Here is a 24,120-nt window from a genome sequence, read left to right on the forward strand (position 1 = left end):
AATTAAAAAATTAAAAAAAAATGAGCAAAGGACTCATATAGGTATTTCTATAAAGAAGATATACAAATAGCAAATAAGCAAATGAAAAGATGGTCAACATCACTAATCATTAGGGAAATGCGAATCAAAACCACAATGAGCTACCACTTTACACTGATTAGGATGGCTACTATAAAAAAACAAACAATAACAACAAAAACCCCAGAAAATTAACAAGTGTTGGAGAGGACGTGGACAGAAATAAGAGCCCTTGTGCAATGGCTAGCAAAAATGTAAAATGGTGCAGCTGCTATGGAAAATAGAACAGCAATTCCTCAAATAATTAAACACAGAATTACTATATGATCTATCAATGCCACTTCTGGGTAAATCCCAAAGAAATGAAAGCAGGGATTCAAAGAGATTTGTACAACTATGTTCACGGCAGCATTATTCACAATAGCCAAAGGTGGAAGCAACCCAAGTGTTTACCAATGGATAAATAAACAAAATGTGGTATACACATACAATGGAATATTACTCAGTCTTAAAAAGGAAGGAAATTTTTTCACACATTACAACATGGATAAACCTTAATGACATTATGCTAAGTGAAAAGAGCCAGTCATAAAAAGACAAATACTGGGGCATCTGCGTGGCTCAGTTAAAGTGGCCAACACTTGATTTCGGCTCAGGTCATGATCTCGGGGTCCTGGGACTGAGCCCTGCAGTGGGTAGGTGGGTTAGTCTGTGGTTCAGTCTGTCAGGCTCCTTGCTCAGTGGGGAGTCTGCTTTCCCTCTTTTTCTCTCTCTCTTTCCCTCTGCCCCTCCCCCCACTTGTGCACTCTCTTTCTCTAGAATGAATAAATAAATCTTAAAAAAAAAAAAAAAAGAGATGCCTGGGTGGCTCAGTCAGTTAAATGTCTGCCTTTGGCTCAGGTCATGATCCCAGGGTCTTGGGATGGAGTCCTGCATCGGGCTCCTTGCTCAGCGGGGAGTCTGCTTCTCCTTCTGCCTGCCACTCTCCCTGCTTGTGTGCACGCTCTCTCTCTAGCTGACAAATATTTAAATAAAATCTTAAAAAAAAAGAAATACTATATCATTTTACTTACATGAGGTACCTAGAGTAGTCTAATTCAGAGATAAAAAGTGGAATGGTGGTTTCCAGGGGCTTGGGGAAGATGGGCATGAGGAGATGTTCAATAAGCAGACTTTCAGTTTTGCAAGATGAAAAGAGTTTTGGAGACTGGTTGTACCACAATGTGAATGCACTTAATGTCACAGAACTGTACACTTTAAAATGGTCAATTTTATATGTATTTTACCACCAAAAAAAGGGCTTGGAAATGAATATGTGTTGAAAATAGAAGCACAGTCAATAGGAGGAAGATATAAATCAGTCCTTGGGTGCAGAAGGAAAGAGAAACTATGGCATTATTTTCATGTGTACTTTATTATTTTCGTATGGTACCTGGATTTCCAGCTCAGCAATGTGCTGCTGTAATTCAGCCACAGCAGCTATGCTATCGGCTTCCCGGAGTCTCACAGCCATCACTTCTTCCTTGTTCTAGGGCGGCAAACAAAACAAACCAAAAAGAAACCATGTAATATATCAAAAATAGAACCTGCTTCAAATTTTGAAAACAAATAGATCTATGATGAAAGGAGAGAAAAAAGTGCCAGTATTTCCTGAACTTGATATAAAATGAAAACCGAATATACAGAACATATATAGACCGAGTATACAGAACAGCATTCCATCTTTAAGCATTAAGAGACACCACTCATATAAATAAATGTTGCATAAGAAGTTAAAATTAAAATGCACTTAACTAAAACAATTCAAATCACTGGTGACCGTGAAAGCTGCTCATTTTTTATGCAAGAACAAATATTGAGAACTTTCAAACAACAGATTAACAGACAATATGGATACTAAGAGAGTTTATTAGCTAGATAATATTTGAAAAATTATATTCTTTCTGAAGCAATAAATGTTAATGAATATTTATATTATACTACAAAAGAGAATAGAAATTAGATTATATCATAATTCTAACCTTCCTAGGAAAAGCATAGTACTTAATTCTACCACCTCAAAATTTCACAAAGAAAAACCCCAAAACTGTATTCTACAGTATCCTTGCCAATTAATACTGAACCAGAAATAACAAAATATGAAGAAAATATGTTAGAGAAAAGTAGGGTATGTAAAAATATTTTTCTCCTCCATTAACTTCAGTTGAAATTTAGCAATCATTTGTATCAAAATTGTACAGCATGGTGACCTTAGGAGAAATTTAGCACCTGACAGTACTATAATACCAAAATTTCTAAAAATAACAAATTTAGGAGTTTAATAATTAAACTTCCAAATAAAAAACTGTACTTATTCTTGTATCTCAGATATGATATTGCTGCTTCACTTTAAGCAAATACTGCTTTAAATATTTTGCCAATTTGCATATGGCCACATGTGTACCCAGTGCTGTGCTAGTAAATGTCTAATCAGGGGCACCTGGGTGGCTCAGTGGTTAAGCATCTGCCTTCAGCGCAAGTCATGATCCCAGGGTCCTGCGACTAAGCCCCATGTCAGACTCCCTGCTTAGTGGGGAGCCTGCTGCTCCCCCTGCTTGTGCCTCACCCCCATCAAATAAATAAATAAAATCTTTAAAAAAAAAAGTCTAGCAATCAGCTTTCTCCTAGGGGTGTGTGTGTGTGTGTGTGTGTGTGTGTGTGTGAGAGTTCGTGTGTGTGTACACATATGTGTTCATGCATAAGTTTATTATATTTTTTAACATAAACCGATATAGAGGATATACAGAACACAACATATAGATAATAAGATATACAATACTCATTGCCCATTCTGTGTAGTCGCTATATTCTCACAGAATGCTTTCACTGATTTTTTTCTAAACTACTATATCCATAAGCCATGGTTGAAACTGGGGAAAAAGTGAAGTTTTGATATAAATGTTGATTGAATATTTTTGTTAAAAGATGAAAGTGAAACAAAGACAACTTATGTTAGAATTTCACTCATTTGTTAATAATGTGAGCAAGTTTTTTGTTGATTCTGGTAATAGTAATTAAATACTGAAAGAAAATTTCCTTAAAAATTTTGTGCTATTCATAATGTATAGGCTGAAGATACAACACACTTTTAAAGTTTAATCTGCATTAAAAATCAAGCACAGGTATCAAAAGCTTTTCCTTAAAAGGCCAGAGAGTAAATATTTTAGCCTTGTGGGCCATACAATGTATCGTAAGTATTCTACCTGCCACCACTGCAGTGTGAAAGTGGCCACGGACAATACATAAACAAACAGGCAAGGCTATATTCCAATAAAACTTTACTTCCACCACTCCAGCAACCCTCAGTTTGTTTCCTGAGATTAAGAATTCCTCATATCAGTGAGATCATATGATACATGTCTTTCTCTGATTTGTAAGACTGTTGAATCACAGACCTGTACCTCTGAAACAAATAATACATTATATGTTAAAAAAAAAAAAAAGAAGATACTAGGAAAGGTAAAATGAAGGGGGGAAATCGGAGGGGGAGACGAACCACGAGAGACTACGGACTCTGAGAAACAAACTGAGGGTTCTAGAGGGGAGGGGGGTGGGGGGGGTGGGTTAGCCTGTTGATGGGTATTAAAGAGGGCACGTATCGAATGGAGCACTGGGTGTTATACGCAAACAATCATGGAACACTACATCAAAAACTAAAGATGTAATGTATGGTGATTAACACAATAAAATTTTTTTAAAAATGAAAAAAAAAAAAAAACTTTACTTCCAAAAATAGGCAACCAGACAGATTTGGGCTATAGGCTACAGTCTGCCAACATCTGGTCTAGATAATCAACAAAAAAATAAATCCAGCCCTGATTTGTAGTTTGACAACTTATGTGATGTAAATCCTCCCACCATGGCTCCTTTCAAGCTACCAACGTTAACATTACTGAACACTTAGTTGGGAAGAAATGTGCAGTAGAACACTATTATATTGTATTTCCACCATACAGATACAAGGGGTATAAACAACCTCAAAAGCACAGATAGTAGTAAAATGGAAAAATAAGTAGTAAATGATGAAGTTTGAGTACTTATTACCTTTGTTCTATCACAACTTAATTGTGTTATATAACTTAACTGTTAATATGGCTGTTTTAACAAGTGACTCACAAAATTCCTGAAAATTTAACAATTGGTTTTTGCAAGCCTTTACTGGCTGGCTCCAGCACACCACTGTGCCTCTATTTCATAAAATTCAAATCTCATTTGGTCACTCCTTTATTTTAAACACTTTATGGCACTCCACAGATCTTGAGATAATGACTCAGGTCCTTATACTGGTGTCCTAGATTCTGTATGATTTCGTTCCCTATTCACTGCTCTATCCTCATATCTTACCAGTATTACTCATGATACTCACCTCTGGCTACAATGAACTTCTTTTAGTTCAAGCAACCTCTTGTTCCTTTCTCATTTTTACTCTTCATATATGCTATTCCCTCTATCCAGTGAACTCTATTTATTGTCTTTCCTTAACTCCTACATAGCTTTAATGTCTTAGCTTAATCATTCCTCAGTTAGCCTTCCTTGAACCATTACCCTAATGCTAAACTCCCATTAGAGTGTCCTATAGACCTCCTCAATCATAGCACTACTCATATTGCATTGTGCTTGTTTGTATACTTGTCTAAATCCTTTACTAAGAGAAATCCCCTTGAGGCCAGTGATGTCTCCAACAGTCAGCACCAACTTTCAACCTTGTGAGAGAGCCACAATAATATCCTTTATTAAAGGATAAAGCACCTTATCCTTTAACTCCAGTTAAGCCTTCAGATGACTGCAGCCTCATTAGAGACTCTAAACCAGAACCACTTGGCTAAGCTGCTCTTGAATTTCTGACCCACAAAAACTCTAGGATACTGGTGCTTATTGCTATTTTAAGCCACTAAGTTTTAGAGGTAATTTTAAAAATAGTAAGATAACATACATTTATAGTCTACTAATTTTAGTTAACTGTATAAAAATTATATTAATAAAATAAAATTATTTATATAAATTATATATAAGTTGAATTATATAAATTCATACCTACAAATGTATATATTACAAATTATACAAAATTATGTTAATCAAGTAAAAAAACCCAAATTCCTCCTAATTTTCCCCCTCTTCAATCTAATCACCAAATCTTGGTTCTGTACAAAAACAGATAGTGAATTTATCTACTTCTCTTTATTTAAATGCCAATACCTGAGCCCAAGCTAGTACCTCTATCTTGTACTACTTCCTGATGATCTCCTAACAAATCTCTCTCCAACCCCACCTCAAACCTATCTCCATACACAGTGGTGTGTGTGTTCTTTTAAAAAATAATTATATTAATTGCTACAAGCAATATCCCCTAATAAAAGCTAAAATTAGTTGCTGGAACTTTAAGGATATTTGCATGGCCTCAAAATAGTTCCCCCCAAATATTTATTAATTACTGTGGTGATTTTAATATATGTCCACAAGTTCTTTGATACTTAACACTCCTTAACACCCTGCCTGCTATGGCCTGGACTTAGTAACTTGCTTTAATGAAGAGAGTTTGAGAGGAAAAAAGTTCTGTAGTGGAAAAAGTTGGCAGACACCATTTTTTAACCATCAAGGTTAACAGCACTAACCATAAGATGTATTAATACAATATGTCTTCTTACATCATGTGCTGAGAAGGACACTTCAACTCTGTATTCTTTCCTAAAATACATTATCTCAGTCTAGTCATGAGAAAACATACAATCCCAAACTGAGGGATAGTCTACAAAGTATCTGCCCAGTATTCTTCAATAATCAAGGTAAGAAAAGATAAGAAAACATTAAGAAACTTGTCCCATATTGGAGGAGACAGAGACATAATGGAGAGATCTGAATAAAGTCTGCAGTTTAGCAATAACATTGTATCATCATTCATTTCTTAGGACTGATAAATGTATCATGGTTATGTAAGATGTTAACATTAGGAAAAGCTGATGATGTAATGTATGGTGATTAACATAACAATAAAAAATAAAAAAGTAAAAAAAATCCATTAAAAAAATTCAAAATTAAAAGAAAAAAAAAACTGAAGCAAATATAGCAAAACAGAAAAAAAGTCATAGTTGATTTCCTGTTTAAAACCTTTCAATAGCCTCCCACAGCACTTAAGAGTAAAACCCAAACTCATTAGTATGGGCCCTAAAATTTTGTATGGTAAGAAGTGGAGTCCCAACCCACTTCCCTGGTTTTATTTCATTAGCTTTTTACTTTATACAAGACTCAGCAACCAACTTCTTTCCTGCTTTTGTATCTTGAACTCTGCCCTTTTCATGCCAGGATCTTCCCCCGGCTCTTCATATGGCTGCTTCTTTCCTATTCTTCACATCTCAGCTTTGATAGCACCTCCTGGCACTCCATCTTAATCACCACTTCCCCTCACCTCTCACTTTATAGTACATCATTAGTAACAATCTTACGTAATTTTTACTTATTGCCTCACTAAACCCAGTGCTCACCTTCTTCACTACTGAATCCCCAGAGCCTACAAGACTGACAAATAAAAGCTGCCCAAATATCTGACGAATATGTAAATAGATACCATCATTCTTTGAAGTCTCATAATCTCACCTCCCCCCATCCCTATTTGAGAATCACTGTCCTAAAATATGCAAGTTACATCTATTTAAAATGAAAAGGTTTGACTATACACTTTGTAAGTAACACAATGGAGAAACAGGTACTATCATGTCCTCTTGGTCAGAGTACAGAATGGTATAACCCTAAGGAGTGTCATCTGACAAAACTGTATAAAGTACAAATGCGTTTACCCATTTCAAACAATCTAAGAGAACGTGTAGATATCCCTCTACAGGAATGTAGATATAACTCTATATGTCTGAAATTATATATGTACAAGGTTATTCACCATACTGTGGCAGCAAAACACTGGGAACTATCCATGTGCCCATCAACAAGGATCTAGTTTAGTATACTACAGTACATCCATGCAATGGAAAACAATGTACCTTAGAAACTAATGAGAAGACTCTTGAAGCACTGATATTGAAAGCTCTACAAAACATGATGACATAAAAGAAAACCACCATAGTGACAAAAAAAGCAAAGAGAAGAACATACAATATGTTAACTTCTATGTAAGAAAGTGAAAAGAAAAATTATGTACTTTTACTTGCTTGTATTTGCCTAAAAGAAACTCTGAAAGAGGGGCAGCTGGGTGGCTCAGTCGGTTAAGCGTCTGCCTTCATCTCAGGTCATGATCCCAGGGTCCTGGGATCGAGTCCTGCATCAGGTTCCCTGCTCAGTAGGAAGTCTGTTTCCCTCTCTCCCCCTGCCCCTTCACCCCTCTCATGCTCTCTCTCACTCACACTCTCGCAAATAAATAAAATCTTAAAAAAAAATTCTGAAAGGACATATCAGAAAATAATAAAAGCAGTTACTTAGCAAAAAATAAAAGAAGGGGTATGTGGTAGAGTCATGAAGAGAATGAGATAAAAGGGGAAAGAGTGTAAACAATGCTTTCATTTATACTCAGTTAAAAAATCAAAGCATTATGAAAAAATGCATATGTATTAAGCTATTAAAGTTTATATTATATATAAGCACCAGGTTTATTTTCTTCCTGTTTCTTTCCTGTCATTACTCCATAGATGCACAATGTTATAATCATAGTAAAATACTCTGACTTTCCTCATTTAAAATTACTTATCATATAATTTTACAAGTTTATATATGAATTAATATACCTTTTCTCATGGATATATATATCTATATTGGTATCTTTCTCTATATATGTAGAACTAGATAATAGAAAACCTTTTATAATCTTCAAATTTAGATTTATGTAGGAAATCCCACAATCTCATTACTAAAATCTTGGGGGCTAGGTATGTCACAGAATTTACGATTTTTTAGATTTTAGAAAAATAATAAGGTACATAAACCATACATTAGTATTATCCAGTGGCTGCATCCATAATGAAGTACTATGCTCAGTGCTAGACACAATGAAACTGTAAAGTATAAATATTCACACCAAGCAGTATAAAATGAAAATTATAAATGGCCATCCCAATGAATGTGTGAAATTTATGAGAAAACATTTGGGTTTCAGAGTGTTTTGAATTTTCATATTGGAGATCACAGACTTATACTATTTTTATCTTTAAGTGGGAACATTCAAATTCAGTTGTAGAGGGAAAATAACAATATTAAAAACAGTATCCTGATATATTACATAAATGAAAAGTAAAATGAAATTTAATAATTATTTATCAACAAATTACAAGCTATAATCATATAAAACTAAATGAGGGACGCCTGGGTGACTCAGTGGATTAAGTGTCTGCCTTCAGCTCAGGTTCATGATCCTGGGGTCCTGAGATTGAGCCCACCCAGAGTCCAGCTCCTGGCTCAGCGGAGAGTCTGCGTCTTCCTCTTCCTCTGCCCTTCCACCCAACTTGTGCACATACCCGCATGTGCGCTCTCTTGCTCTCAAATAAATAAAGTCTTAAAAAAAAAAAACCTAAATGAAAATGAATCCAACTTCTATAATTGAAGGCCTAGCTTCCTTGAAAAAGTCAGGGTTTGTTCCTGAACTGTTCCAGCATAACACGATAAAATATATACACTTAATTACAATGTACTAGGTGCTATGGTAACAACACACTGGTCATTCTCAAAATCTACAAAAGGTATTACAAAACATTGAATAAATCAATATACAGGGTAAACACACAAGCAGATATCAGAATTAGCATCTGTAACAAATTTCACAGTATTATTACTGAACACTTAAAAATTAAATAAAATCTCATATTGGTTCTTTTTTTTTTTATTTTTTTTTTTAAGATTTTTTTTTTTTAATTTATTTATTTGAGACAGAGAGAATGAGAGAGAGAGAGCACATGAGAGGGGGGAGGGTCAGAGGGAGAAGCAGGCTCCCTGCCGAGCAGGGAGCCCGATGCGGGACTCGATCCAGGGACTCCAGGATCATGACCTGAGCCGAAGGCAGTCGCTTAACCAACTGAGCCACCCAGGCGCCCTCTCATATTGGTTCTTAAAATTTTCTAAAATTCTGAGTCTGAGCCTATTACTTAAATTAAAAAATATATATATATATATTTTCATCAGCAAATCCCAAAAATTATTTCCAACGAACTCCTTACTTTGCTTAAAAGGTGCCAAGGCATTTGAGGAACAATATTAAATCCAATAACAGTGTTATCAACCTATGTTTAAGGAAAACTTACACCAATAATGAAAAAAGATTAAGTTTAGCTCTTTATTAAAAATAAGGCAGCACAGACAATATGGCATCATAAAATTTAATCACATATTATAAAGACAAATCAAAATGATATAACCTCATGTCACATCATTTTATTTTATTTTTAAATTGGTCTACTCATATCCTTGTAGAGGGACTAATTTTAAGTTAGTACAAATTTCAGTACTGCCTACAGATTTCTGTCAGTGTAAACTGCAACAGCCATGCATATTTATTAGGATGTAATTTCATCTCTGGATTTCAGTGACACTGATAAACCACTCAAGCTTCACTCTTGGTTTTTAATGACACCAGAACAAGTTGATGGAATTACAGCTTCATATGTACCATTGAAAGTCTTTTTCTTATCATAGAATAATAAGGCTGGACTCTTTAAAGGGCATCATTCCTGCTATCTCACCATGGAAAGATGGATGCCTAGTTTATTTTTAAAATCCCATAACTTGTCCTCAGTAATCTATTCTAATGCTCAGACCACAGTCATCTCTTTAGTTATTTCTCTCTCTCTCACACTCACTCTCTCTCCTTCTACACCCCTCCTCATCCACCCCACTCTTCATCCCCTCACTCTCTCACTACTGTTGTACTGTAAATTGATTTCAGGAAAACATTTACTTGCATTCAAATACTTTTTGATGCTTTATAAATCCAAACACTTCACACACAAAAAATGGAAAAACCAATTAAAATAATGGGAAATGTACACAATTTTCCCAATCCATGGGCAAACACACTTCTTTTGCTCTCTACCCAGAAAACATATATCAATATTGAGTGCCTACCGATACCATACCGATCAAAGCAGAGTTGCCCTAACCTCTCTAAATTACCATTTTTTTGGTTCTGATTTTAAAAGCTTTGGTTTTAAAGGGCTACAAGTCAAAAGAAAAATTATAAAGAGATATCAATTTTCAACCACTTGATTATCTTAATTTCCTAAACTGGCATTTAACCAATGGGTGAAAATAAGGTTTCCTGCCTGAAATCCACCTCACAGCAAGATGAGCTAACCCTGTCTGAAAGCAACCACCAAACCAAGTTCAGGAAAAGTGGGAAATAAAACTACCTCTTTTTGGTTTTATTTGGTTTTAAAATAATGAAGAGACAAAACAAAAAGGCATTATTATATTGACAAAAACATTAGGTAGCTGATATATTTACCTTGCATTCAATCTCTGCTTGTTTGCGCTTTGCTTCACTTAATTGAGTAAGTAGTCCTTTGTTCTGTGCCGAAAGATATTGCACCTTCTCGTGTAGACTAATCACCTCTTGTTCTGCTCTTCGAAGATGGTTACTATTGATCTGATTCTAATAATTAAAAATATAAATACTCAGACATTAAAGATCCCAAAAAACCTACAAATTTCTACCTCCCCATTTTATACCTCAATAACATTATATAAAATGCTATTATTAGTTACAGGTGGATTTTATTTAACAAGTAGTTAAATGTTAAAAAAAAATTTATAAACGTGCTTTAAAAAAATCGAGTCATCCAAAAGAATACTTAGGTCCATATTAGAAACTCTTCCTAATTTTCTGTTTATACAATAAATATCTACAAACTTTAAGAATGTTTACACAGACCTTGAAGGTATTAACTTCTGAAACAGGCAGTGTTACACAAATGAGTAGATACAGAAATATGATGACTTTAACTCCTCTTTCCCATTCCCAAAAGAAAGCACAGACTGCCTGAAAAGTTCCATCATCATTTACTGGACTGTAAAATCCTTGATGTCATGAAATGTGTCATATGCACTTCCATATTCTTCCAACATACAGCACAGTCTTTTTATGGAACATGAACTGGTTGTGAATTCTGACTTGTTATTTGGTGATTAAGCAAACTAGTTATAATATTTCTATTTCATCATTTGAAAAATGCACACAAAAATACTCCTTATTTCTCATTCGGTTCTCTTCAGTATTAAATGAGAGATTACATGGAACAGGGCTTAACCTATAGAAAGAACTCAATAAACGGTGGTGCTTAATGTATTACAACTATAGAACATGTTAAAAAATATATATACACCAGGCGCCTGGGTGGCTCAGTTGGTTAAGCGACTGCCTTCGGCTCAGGTCACGATCCCAGAGTCCTGGGATCGAGTCCTGCATCGGGCTCCCTGCTCAGCGGGGAGTCTGCTTCTCCCTCTGCCCCTCTCCCCTCTCATGCTCTCTCTCTCTCTCTCATTCTCTCTCTCAAATAAATAAAAAATCTTTAAAAAAAATATATATATATATATACACCTTAAATTGATTGACATGAGGTAGTTTCCCCATGTCTGATTTCTCTTAACCCCAAAATATTCCATTTGGGGTCTGAAAGAAACAGTAGGGATTTTAGAACCAAAGACAGGAAATTTTGGCTCCTCATTTTACAGTTCTTCACCCTTGCTAAACTCATCTAATCCCATCAAATTCCAGCACACGGGTACAAGCATAGATATTACCATCCGACTTTAAAGGTTGTGCTGTAAGAATCGTATGACAAAAGAAAATCATATGAATAAGAATCATTTGAGAAAAAAAGCTCACGTCATGTCTGAAATTAAACAGATACTTAATAAACCCTTGGTTGTTACTATTATTTCATCTATTCGACCTCACTCAATACAAATGACCCTGCCCTCCAGCTTTATTTAAAAATCTGCATCGTGTAATAGATTTAAGCTCCAAAACTTTCTACCATTTCTGAGTTTCTTCATTTTTACTTTTACTCCTCTTCCTGACTCACTATCTGTCTACAAAATAGTAAACTTCTTAGTACTCAAGTACTTAGTACTTAGATTCAAAATGTTCCACAACCTCTTTTTACTGTCTTCCCTCCTACCACCGAACAAATAACTACACTTCAGAGGGACATACCTTCAACATAAGCTGCAAAGAATTCTCACAGACAGAAATCCTCCCTCCACCCCTCAATACAAGTCCATGATCCAAAATTATAAAACTCCACACATAAGCAAAATCGAAAATTGATGAGTAAGAAATTGTAGACAAAAGGATAACAAGAACAGATTTTTTAAAAACTCTAGATAGTAATCATGTGAGGACTTTATATAAAATAATTTATTTAAAATTATTAGACATAAAAAGAGGAAGCAAAACATAAGCAAAGAACAAGTAACTATCAAAAAACATTTAGCGGGGCGCCTGGGTGGCTCAGTTGGTTGGGCGACTGCCTTCGGCTCGGGTCATGATCCTGGAGTCCCGGGATCGAGTCCCGCATCGGGCTCCCTGCTCAGCGGGGAGTCTGCTTCTCCCTCTGACCCTCCCCCCTCTCATGTGCTCTCTGTCTCTCTATCTCATTCTCTCTCTCAAATAAATAAAATCTTTAAAAAAAAAAAAAAACATTTAGCAAATTTGGGGGCACCTGGGTAGTTCAGTTGGTTAAGCATCCAACTCCTGATTTCGGCTCATCTCATGAGCTCAGGGTTGTGGGATGAAGCCCAGTGCCTGGCTCAGCACGGAGGCTGCTTGTCCCTCTCCTTCTGCTCCTCCCTCAATTCATATATGTGCTCTCCCTCTCTCTCTCTCAAATAAATAACTAAATAATCTTTTTTTTAAAAAACCACATTTAGGGTGCCTGGGTGGCTCGGTCGTTAAGCGTCTGCCTTCGGCTCAGGTCATGATCCCAGGGTCCTGGGGTCGAGTCCCGCATCGGGCTCCCTCCTCGGGGGGAAGCCTGCTTCTCCCTCTCCCCCTCCCACTGCTTGTGTTCCTGCTCTCGCTATCTCTGTCTCTGTCAAATAAATAAATAAAATCTTTAAAAAAAATTAAAAAAAAATTAAAAAAAATAAAAAAAAACCCCACATTTAGCAAATTTGAAAAATAACCAAATACAACTTCTTGAAGTTAATATAGCCAATAATGTTAAAAATTAATTAAAGGGTTAAACAGGAGATTAGCTACACTGAAGAAATAGTGTTCCAGAAGGGCGCCTGAGTGGCTTAGTCATTAGGCGTCTGCCCTCAGTTCAGGTCATGATCTCAGGGTCCTGGGATCAAGCCCCACATTGGGCTCCCTGCTCAGCGGGGAGGACTGCTTCTCCCTCTCCCACTCCCCCTGCTTGTTTTCCCTCTCTCACTGTGTTTCTCTATGTCAAATAAATAAATAAAATAAAATTAAAAAAAAGAAAGAAATAGTGTTCCAGAAGAGGTTAAGAGACATAGAAGAGACTTAGGAGGTACAAAATACACCTAATGGGGGTTGCAATATAAAACAGAAAACAAAGAAAAAAGTGAGATATGATAGTCTAAGAGATAACAATACTTGAGAATTTTTACAACTGGAAAATATATATATATGAATCCACATTTCGGGAAACACAACTAGTTCTAGACAGGATAAGTACAAATAAACCCTCGCTAAGATACATTTTAAGAAAACAGAATGCTGGGGCGCCTGGGTGGCTCAGTTGGTTGGGCGACTGCCTTCGGCTCAGGTCATGATCCTGGAGTCCCGGGATCGAGTCCCGCATCGGGCTCCCTGCTCAGCAGGGAGTCTGCTTCTCCCTCTGACCCTCCCCCTCTCATGCTCTCTCTATCTCATTCTCTCCCTCAAATAAATAAATAAAATCTTAAAAAAAAAAAGAAAACAGAATGCTAACGAAAAGAAGAGACAAATCAAGGGCAAAACCAGGTCTCTGTTAAGGGGGAAAGTGAAATACGCAGCAGACATCTCAACAGGAAAACTTTGTAGTGCTTAAAAAAATAAATTTTGGGGCACCTGAGTGGCTCAGTCATTAAGCGTCTGCCTTCGGCTCAGGTCATGGTCCCAGGGTCCTGGGATCAAGCCCCGCATCGGGCTCCCTGCTCCGTGGGAAGCCTGCTTCTCCTCTCCCACTCCCCCTGCTTGTGTTCCTGCTCTCGCTATCTCTCTCTCTGTCAAATAAATAAATAAAATCTTTAAAATATATATATAAATAAATAAATAAATTTCATCCTACAATCGTATATTCAGCTAAACTATCATATAACAGTGAGAAAAAGTACATTTACCTTTAAGAAAGTGAGAGTTTACTACTCATGACTGAAATCAGAAACTGTTAAATAACAGTAACAGAGAGCAAAAAGTGTGCAAATAGACAAATCCAAATAAGCACTGACTCCATAAAAAAACAATAATGTCTAGTAATTTGGAGATATAAAAAAGATGTACAATAATAGTAAGATATAAGATTGGAAGATGGAAGAAGAGCACATGAAGATCTTCCAAGGCCCTTATACAGTTTAGAAGGAAGATGGAGATAATTATCAACATCAAACTTTGTTCAGTCGGGTGAGCATTTTTAATTTTTTTCAGGTAATAAACACTAATAGAAAAGGAATTATAAAAGTCAAACCAGTAGCAGAAAAAGAAACATCTAAATTAATCCAATAAAAAAGCAAGAAAGGAGGGGAAAAAATAGAAAAAAGGGAGGAAATAAATTGAAAAAAGAAAATAATTTTAAATATATCATAATAAAGAGTTTTGATTCCTGATGGGGTTGTAGAATAGAAAGAGCATTACTCTCACTCTTTCAATTAAAAAAAAAAAAAAAAGCCAGCCAAACTCTAAATTCACGACTTTTGTTGAAACCAGACAGGTGAGGTGACAAGGCAACCAACTATCCCCAAATCTAAGGACAGACAGGGCAGATGAAGCCAGAAGCTGTTAAGAATAATTCAGCCAGGGGAGGGGGGTGGGGGGATGGGTTAGCCTGGTGATGGGTATTAAAGAGAATACGTATTGGGGGAAAAAAAAAAAAGAATAATTCAGCCAGAATATTATCAAATTGGTTGCGGCCAAGTGTTGGCTGACAAGAGAGTGTGGAGCCTAAGGGGAACAGCAGAGTTCGCAAGCTCTTATATACTTTTTCTTCATGGACCCCAAGAGGTACACACAAAAAAGACTGATGAGAGTCTTGAGAAAGAGATCTCCACAGCACAGGCTTGAGGAAAGAGAAGAGCAGGCAATACAGAAGGAGCACTAAACCTTGCTTGTCTCCTCTAGGGAATAAAAGGTTTCATAGGCTTCCCAGGCCAAGAAACATTGTTGCCCCTGGAGCACTGGGAAAATCACTACATCTGAGGAAGGGACAGGACTATATTGTGGGCCTAGGACTACAGCTGGTGGTCGGGCAGGAGCACTAAGACAGTCAAACACTCCAGATCCAGGGACACAATGCAGCCTAAGACTGAGGGTTTATCAAAAAAATGGGGAAGACTTCTGCCCCTCCAACTTCCTGTAACAAGTAACAGTGGAACACTCTGGAGACTGACTCTCTCTGAAGTGCTGTGTAAATGGAAGACCTAAAGATGCTGAGAAAACCTGTTGGCAAACCAGCCCCCAATCTAAAAATAAGATAGTGCTAGAGGAATTTGAAGCCTGTGGTGCAATGAGGGTAACCACAGAAACAACAAACCTCAAACCCAGCCCAACTCCTGACTATATTAACTCAAATACCCCACATTAAAGGCCTTGCAGAGGAAAAGGTATGCCCATTTCCAGGCATAAAAACTACTTACCTTAGTCTACTGTCCTACTCAAGATATTCAGTTTTCAACAAAAAATTACAAAGCAGAGGAATAGGTAAGAAAAAACAAAATATTACCAAGAGACAAAGCAATCAACAGAATCAGCCTCACATATGACACAGATATTAAAATTACCTGAAGGGAATTTACAATAACTGTGATTAATATGCTAAAGGCTCTAAAAGAAAAGTGAAAAACATGCAAGATCACATAGCTAATATCAGCAGAGAAATAAAAACTAAAAGAATCAAATGGACACACTAGAAATGAAAAACACAGTAACAGATGTGAAGAATGCCTTCAATGGCTCATCAGACAACTCACAAAGTGGAAGAAAGAATCAGTGAACTTAATGATAAGTCAATAGAAATATTTAAGTCAACAGAAACTGAAACACAAAGAGAAGAAATAATGAGGGGGGAAAAAAGAACAGAACATCCAAGAGTTACTATCAATATCAAATAATCTAACGTATGTGTAATGGGAGTCCCAGGAGGAAAAAAGAGTATGGTGGGACAGAACAAATATCTGAAGAAAGAATAACCAAGAATTTTCCAAATTTCATGGTAGACACAAATCCAGAGGGCCAAGAAACTCAGAGGAAAAAAAACAAAGCAAAAAAGTACATCAAGTCATTTTATCTTCAAACTGCTAAAAACAAGAGAGAAAACCTTAAGGGTAAGCAGAGGGACAAACACATTACAGGCAGATGAACAAAAACAGAATGACAACAGAATTTTAGCTTGCGTGGTTTCTGACAAGAAGAACTTAAAGCGTTGAAGACAACAACAACAAAAAGACCCAGAATACAATATCCAGCAAATACGTATTTTAAAATTGGAGACTTTCCCAAAGAAACAAAATTAAGAATCCACTGCCAGCTGACCATCAGTAAAAGAAAAGTTAAAGGAAGTTCTTCAAGCACAAGGAATACAACACCAGACAGAAACATGGATCTATAAAAAACAAAACAAAAAAAACAGAACGCCAAAAATGAATGGAAGGGAAAAAAAACTTCATTAAAAATTTTTAAAATCACTCTGAAAGGTAACTGATTAAAGCAAAATTAGTAGCACATATGACATGTTTGTACTCTATGTAAAAATAAAATATATAACAATAGCACAAAGGAAGAGGGAAGAACTGAGAATATACTGTTGTAAGGTCCTTATACTATATGTGAAGGGTACAATATTATTTGAAGACAAGCTCTGATTAGATGTATACTGAAAATCCTAGAGGAACCAGTAAAAACAAACAAACAAACAAACAAAAATAACCCAAAAAGTTAAGGAGTATAAATAAGTCAATTGTGGAGATAAAATTGAATTCTAATAAATGCCTCAAATCCAAGAGAAAGAAGAAAAAAGAACAGATGGAAGAGAGAATAGCTAGCAAGGTGATAGATACTAATCCAAATTGAATCATTAAACATGGACTACATATGACACCTAAAAGAGACTGAGACTGCATTTTTATAGCTTTATTGAGATATACACATCATAAAATTCACCTAAAGTATACCTAGACTTCAGTGGTTTTAGTATATTCACAGAGTTGTACAACCATTTGTGAGATTGGATTTTTAAAAATATCCACTTATATGCAGTTTATCAGAGATGTAATAGGTTGAAACTAAAAAGATGGAAAAAGATATATAAGGCAAATACTAAACAATAAACAGCTTAGATAACTGTATTAAGACAAATAGACTAAATCAAAATGCATCCTGAAGGATAAAGAGGGTCAGTACATAATAAGATTCATTTTATCACGAAAGAAATAACAATTATACATTTGTATGTCCCTCTAAAAGGTGCTCAGAATATTTTAAGCCAAAGAAATTATCGTAATTCTAAGGAAAAATAAACAGATCCACAATCACAATAGAAGATATCTACTATTTAGCATTTGAAAGATAAGGTGACACACACAAAAACTAGAAAGGATATAGAAGATCAAACAATACATTAAATACATTAAGATACATTAAATAATTAAGAAGTTTGATCTAGGGACACCTGGGTGGCTCAGTCGGTTAAACGTCTGCCTTCGGCTGAGGTCACGATCCCAGGGTCCTGGGATCGAGTCCCACATCGGGCTCCCTGCTCAGCGGGGAGCCTGCTTCTCCCTCTGCCTGCTGTTCCCCCTGCTTGTGCTCTCTCTCTCTCTGATATATAAATAAATAAAATCTTAAAAAAAAAAAAAAGAAGTTTGATCTAATATAAATAAGACTCTACAGACCACATTCTGTGACCACGAAGCAGTTTAGTTAAAATAATGATATAAACTACTAATGAACCAGAAATCTATACATCTGGAAAAATAAAAGACACTTGTAAACAACTCTTGAGTCAAAGAAGCAATCAACGAGAAAGTCAAAAAGTATGGAACTGAAGAACAAAAAATATACTTATATTAGAAAAGAAAACATAGTAGGTAGGAGTACAAAGAAAGGGGGAAAAGATGAAACCCAAGCAACACATATTTAAAGGATATAATAAAGAACAGAACTAAATTATACAGAAACAATGGTACAACATGGAGGACCAACAAAAATTAAAAACCCAGTCTTTAGAAATATTAATAACAATGGCAAGCCTCTAAAAAATTGGCAACTTCTGCAAGACTTGACAAGAAAATTTTAAAAAGGCACAAATAAACACTATTAGAAATTTAAAAAGAGACAAATATTGATCCAGTAAAAAGAAAAGATACTTCTTAAAAAATTACTCTGAACAACCCTAAGTGATAAATTTGAAAATTCAGATGAAATGGACAGTCTCCTAGGGAAACGTATTTTACCAAACTAGACTCAAGAAAAAACAGGAAACCTGTAAAGATCTATAACCTTCAAAAAGTAGGATCAATAGTTACTATTCCCACAAAATGAAACAAAAAGATAACACTGTTTAAAGGAATGGATTCCAGCAAATATTCAAGTAAGAGGTAATTCTAATCTTACATAAAATTTCATAGAACAACAACAAAAAAAGATAAAATACAACCAAACTCATTCCATGAGCTTATTATAACCTTGTTCTGAAACTAGGTAAGAGTCTCCCCCAAAAGAAAAACTATAGTACATTTTAACTTAGGTACGAAAAATCCCAAATATTAAAAACCTGAATCCAGGGGCGCCTGGGTGGCTCAGGCAGTTAAGCGTCTGCCTTTGGCTCAGGTCAGGATCCCAGGGTCCTGGGATCGAGCCCCACGTTGGGTTCCTGCTCAGCGGGAGCCTGCTTCTCTCCTTCCTGCTTGTGCTCTCTCTCGCTATCTCTGTCACTATCTGTCTCTCTCTCTCAAATAAATAAAATCTTAAAACAAAAAAACAACCCTGAATCTAGCCATGTGAATGTGTTGTGTATGTCTCTGTATGTGTGCTATATCATACACTTGTTTGTTTTTCAGTATTTTGAGAACTGTACTACAATATAACTGGTTTGCTTTGCAATCTTACATATTTTACTTTATGCATTAAAAAACATTATTTTGAGAAAGGTCCGGAGGCTTCACACTGCCAAAGGAGTTCATGGTATAAAAAAAAGATAAGAGGGGCGCCTGGGTGGCTCAGTCGTTAAGCGTCTGCCTTCGGCTCAGGTCATGATCCCAGGGTCCTGGGATCGAGCCCCACATCAGGCTCCCTGCTCTGCGGGAAGCCTGCTTCTCCCTCTCCCACTCCCCCTGCTTGTGTTCCCTCTCTGGCTATGTCTCTGTCAAATAAATAAAATATTAAAAAAAAAAAAGATAAGAATCCCTGTCCTGAAGAAATTCTTAGAGCTAGCCACAAGGAAACATGTGCAAGAATGTTCCGAGCAGCACTATCTGTAAGAGCAAAAACTGGTACACAGAAAGAAGAGTGTGGCTCAATAAACTAAGGTGTACTTCCTAGGTGGTATTTTCTGAAAGGCACTAAAATGAAGGAACTGAAAAATATCAACAAGGACAAATCTCTTAATCTGGATGCGCAATATGGACCATCATCAGTTCAAGCACTGGCATTTAGGGAAAAGTGCCGTATGCTATTCCTCTTCCAGCAAAATCCATCCAAAATCACACTTAATCAGGTACAATTCAAAATACAAACTCCTTAGGAAGCCTTTCTCTAAACCATCTAGTTGGAATTAATTTTGCCCTCCTATTTTCCACAGCAGTTTTCACTGAACTCTTTAATTACCAATTTCTGAATTATACATTTTTTCAATTTTATTGAGATATAATTGATATACAGCACTGTGTAAGTCTAAGGTGTACAGCATAATGACTTGACTTACATATAATATGAAATGATTAGTTAATAACCATCATGTCATATAGTGAATTATATTAAATGTAGTTTTGTGCACGCCTGATTTCTCAGGTATTAAGTTCTCTGATGGCTGGACAGTGCTTTGTATTCAAAAGCTCTCAGAATGATGTTTGTGAATTTGATTCATTCATCACTCTTAAATAAAATCTGGGGGCGGCTGGGATAGAGCCCCTTGTTGGGCTCCCTGCTCAGCAGGGACCCTGCTTCTCCCTCTCCCTATGCCCCTCCCCCTGCTTGTGCTGTCTCAGCTCTCTCTCTCTCAAATAAGTAGATAAAGTCTTAAAAAAAAAAAAAGAAAGAAACCCTGAACATTGGCTTAAAAGCTATGTTTGCATCTTTAATAAGTACACGAAGATAAAATCTGTTATAAAATAAAACTTCCCATTAAAAAAACTAGATTTCTACTTTTCATAATCTTACTGTTATTTTTAATTACAATGAAAAATATAAGAATATAACTTTGAACAATGTAAAGCAAGATATATTTAACCTAAAGGATTTACAGATTCGTGTTGTCATGTTCAAGTTTGGATGATCATTTTGCACATAGGTATACAGAATGATACATGAGTTAACTATGCCCCCTACTGACTAAATATTTTGAAAACCAAATAACATTACAGAGAATACAGAATATGGTCCACACAAATGTACCACATAAAAATCAAATGTGGTTTATAATGCAAATGAGTTCCATAAAAAGGATTTTGCAGATCTTAAATCAAGTGTATTTAAGGTAGAATTCATTACAGAAAGGGGAGACTTGAGAAGAAAGAAGTATAATTTTGGAATTAAGCGCTCAGAGTCACCAAATTACACATAAGGAAGCATCATTCACATTACAGTCTACAGTAATTGTTCTCAACCAGGGCAATTCTACTCCAAGGGGACATTGGCAATGTGTGGAGATGCTTTTGGTCATCACAACCTGGGGTGGGGAGTACAGTGATACTGGGATCTAGTGGGTAGAGGACAGGGATGCTGGTAAACATCCTACAATGTACAGGCCAGTCCCCCAAATAAAGAATTACCTGGTTCAAAATCTTAATAGAGTCAAGGTTAAGAAATTTTGCTCTACATGAATATTTCCTCTCAAGTTGTGCAACAAGGCAACAGAGTTAAATGTAGTTTTATGACTTGCTTAAACTTTGCTGAATGGGTCAAAGAAGACATTAAATCTCTGATATCAAAGACTATAATTTTTAGCCCTTTTTCTTTGTGCTAGGAAATTACAATCCAGACAGTTCCATATATCCATCTCTTAGCTCTATTCTAGGGTGATATAACCTGTGCATAAACTTTTGATCTGTTAATGATTTTTTTTTTTTTTTAGAGAGAGTGAGTGTGTGTGAGGGGGGTGGGAGGGGCAGAGTGAGAGAGAGGGAGAGAGAGAATCTTAAGCAGACTCCACACCCTGCATGGAACCCAATGTGGGGGTTGATCTCATAACCCTGAGATCATGACCTGAGATCATGACCTGAGCCAATATCAAGAATCCAGTATTTAACCAATTGAGCCACCCAGGTGCTCCATGCTAATGGTATTTTTTAAAGCTACTGGGCTTTCCCATCATACCTGTGTTTCCATTTCCATCATCCTTTGTTTTATTTCTCTTATTTCTGCCTGAGTTTCAGCTTCTCTAAGTCGAATGGTCATCAGTTCATCCTGTAACTCATTCACAGCATTTTTCTTAGGTGGGTCTTTCCACCTCCCAGTAGTACGAGCTAAGTGGCGCTAAAAGATAAAAAAATTTGTATTGCAACAAATACTCCCAGTATCAAAATAAGAGCTAACTTTCCTGGCACTTATTTCATGCCCAGTACTATATTTAGCACTGTATATACATTATTTTATTTAATCCCCAGAAAACCTTAAAAGTTAGGCACTATTATTGCCATTATACAGGTCAGAAAATGGAAATGGTGGTGATTAAGTAACTTCAGAAAGGTCAATATAGCCAATAAGTGGCAGATCTGGAATACAAGCTCAGATATAGTTCAAATCAGTTTATACTGTGGATTATTGTAAAGAATGCAATTTTCACCCTAAATTTATTATGAGATATTTCCACATTTTTAATGAAATCCCAAGAAAAGAAAAAATGGGGCCATTCATGAATTAAGGAAGCAATATTAGGAATGTTCTCAAAATATCCATGGTGAAGCATCAGTTTTGTTTTGTTTTTAATTTCCAGTTTATTGCTGCCTGACACTTCTGGGGGCAAAAAAAAAAAGCTGTGGCAATGTTAAGGACTAATTTCAGTCTTTGCTAGATGTAGCCCCACCCCAAATTCAAACCAAAGTCACTATTCTGAAATGGTATGTAGTGTTTTTTTCTTTCCTCTCTCCCTTCTTGATCTGTCTCTTCTAGATTCTGGGTTTTTTTGTTTTGTTTTGGTTTGGTTTTTTTGGTTCCTTGCAACACTTTCCCTCACACGTGAATAAATTTGCAGGCATATAAATGCCTGATTTTGTGAGATAACCAATTTTCAAAAGAGTTTACAAATGTATAGACAAATTTATATTAGTGTCACCCTTCTACTGTTTCATACTATCTAATGGATTTAATATCAACAGAAGAAATATGTCCTATATAAAGGGAAATTTTCTTTTCATTCTTCAGGAGAAGTTATATAAATCACAATGATACAATAACAAAAACATGACTTGATCTCTATTTTATCTTTTTTTTTAATTAAATGAATTAAAAAGGGAGAAACAGCTTAAAAGTACTTTCAACTTATAAATGCTCTCAGATTTTTACATTTAAAGAGTCTTTCTCATTTTAAACTCAAATCCTAGTGTTGATCATCAGCTACTTCAAACTCACACAAATTGGATATTCAGGCTTCACCTGCTTTTTAAAAAATATACAAAATATAATGATATACCTGCCAGTGTTCCTCTAAATCCTTGACTTGTTGTCTAAGTTCTTTCAATCCCATAATAGCTTCTGCTTCTCTCAGTTTCACAGCAATGAGCTCTTCCTGAAGCCTTGCAATGTTATTCTCATCAGGAAAGGAGTTGTTTCTCTAAAGCAAGAGAAAATATAATTTGGAATTTTTTAATTTAAAGAATAAAATAAAATAAAACATATGTAGTAAGAGCTATTTTGTCCCATATGTAATTGTACTTAATTTTACACAGTTTTACTGAGATATAAATCACAAACCATAAAACTTACCCTTTTAATGTACACTAGTCAATGGTTTTAAGAGTATTCACAGGGTTGTACAACCATCACCACAATCTAATTTCAGAACATTTTAATCGCCCCAAAATGAAACTCTATACCCATTAGCAGTCACTCCACATTTCCCCTCCCCCAGCCCCTGACAACCACTAGTCTACTTTCTGTCTCTGTGGATTTGTCTATTCTGGACATTTCGTATCAGTGGAATCACATGATATGTGGCCTTTTATGACTAGCTTCTTTCACCTAGCATGTTTTCAAGATTCATCCCTTTTTATTGACAAGTAATATTCCATTGTGTGTATATGCTAAATTTTTTTTTAATTTATCCATTCATTAGCTGACAGAAATTTGGGTTGTTTCCACTTTTTGGCTATTATGAAAATGCTATGAACATTTGTGTAAAAATGTTTGTGTGGACCTATATTTTTAATTCTCTTGAGTTTATACTAAGGAGCAGAATTGCTGGATCAGATGCTAATTCTGCACTTAACTTTTAAGAAACTGTCAAGCTTTTCCAAAGCAGACTTACTGTTTTACATTTCTACCAGGAATGTATGAGGGTACTTGTACTTAATTTTGAGGACACAAAAAGTCTAACTGTGCTTTGCTTAATAAAACAGTAATCAGGGACGCCTGGGTGGCTCAGTTGGTTAAGCGACTGCCTTCGGCTCAGGTCATGATCCTGGAGTCCCAGGATCGAGTCCCGCATCGGGCTCCCTGCTCGGCAGGGAGTCTGCTTCTCCCTCTGACCCTCCTCCCTCGCA

The 24,120-nt window shown here is 36.0% G+C and overlaps 1 protein-coding gene across 7 annotated transcripts in view; it reads right to left on the reverse strand.

Annotated features, from left to right (window-relative positions):
* Positions 1-24,120, reverse strand: part of EVI5 (ecotropic viral integration site 5) — a 189,766-nt gene that overhangs the window by 48,610 nt on the left and 117,036 nt on the right. For all 7 annotated transcript variants that reach the window (XM_081818807.1, XM_031021312.2, XM_081818805.1 and 4 more), the window contains 4 exons: positions 23,052-23,192; positions 21,737-21,895; positions 10,490-10,636; positions 1,451-1,546 (listed from right to left, as the gene is read on the reverse strand). In XM_081818807.1, the coding sequence (XP_081674933.1) occupies positions 1,451-1,546; positions 10,490-10,636; positions 21,737-21,895; positions 23,052-23,192 (543 nt within the window). The remainder of the gene's footprint in view (positions 1-1,450; positions 1,547-10,489; positions 10,637-21,736; positions 21,896-23,051; positions 23,193-24,120) is intronic.

This window comes from Leptonychotes weddellii, chromosome 4 (assembly GCF_054177405.1).
Source record: "Leptonychotes weddellii isolate Sample4059 chromosome 4, ASM5417740v2, whole genome shotgun sequence".
In the NCBI taxonomy this organism is placed as follows: Eukaryota; Metazoa; Chordata; class Mammalia; order Carnivora; family Phocidae; genus Leptonychotes; species Leptonychotes weddellii.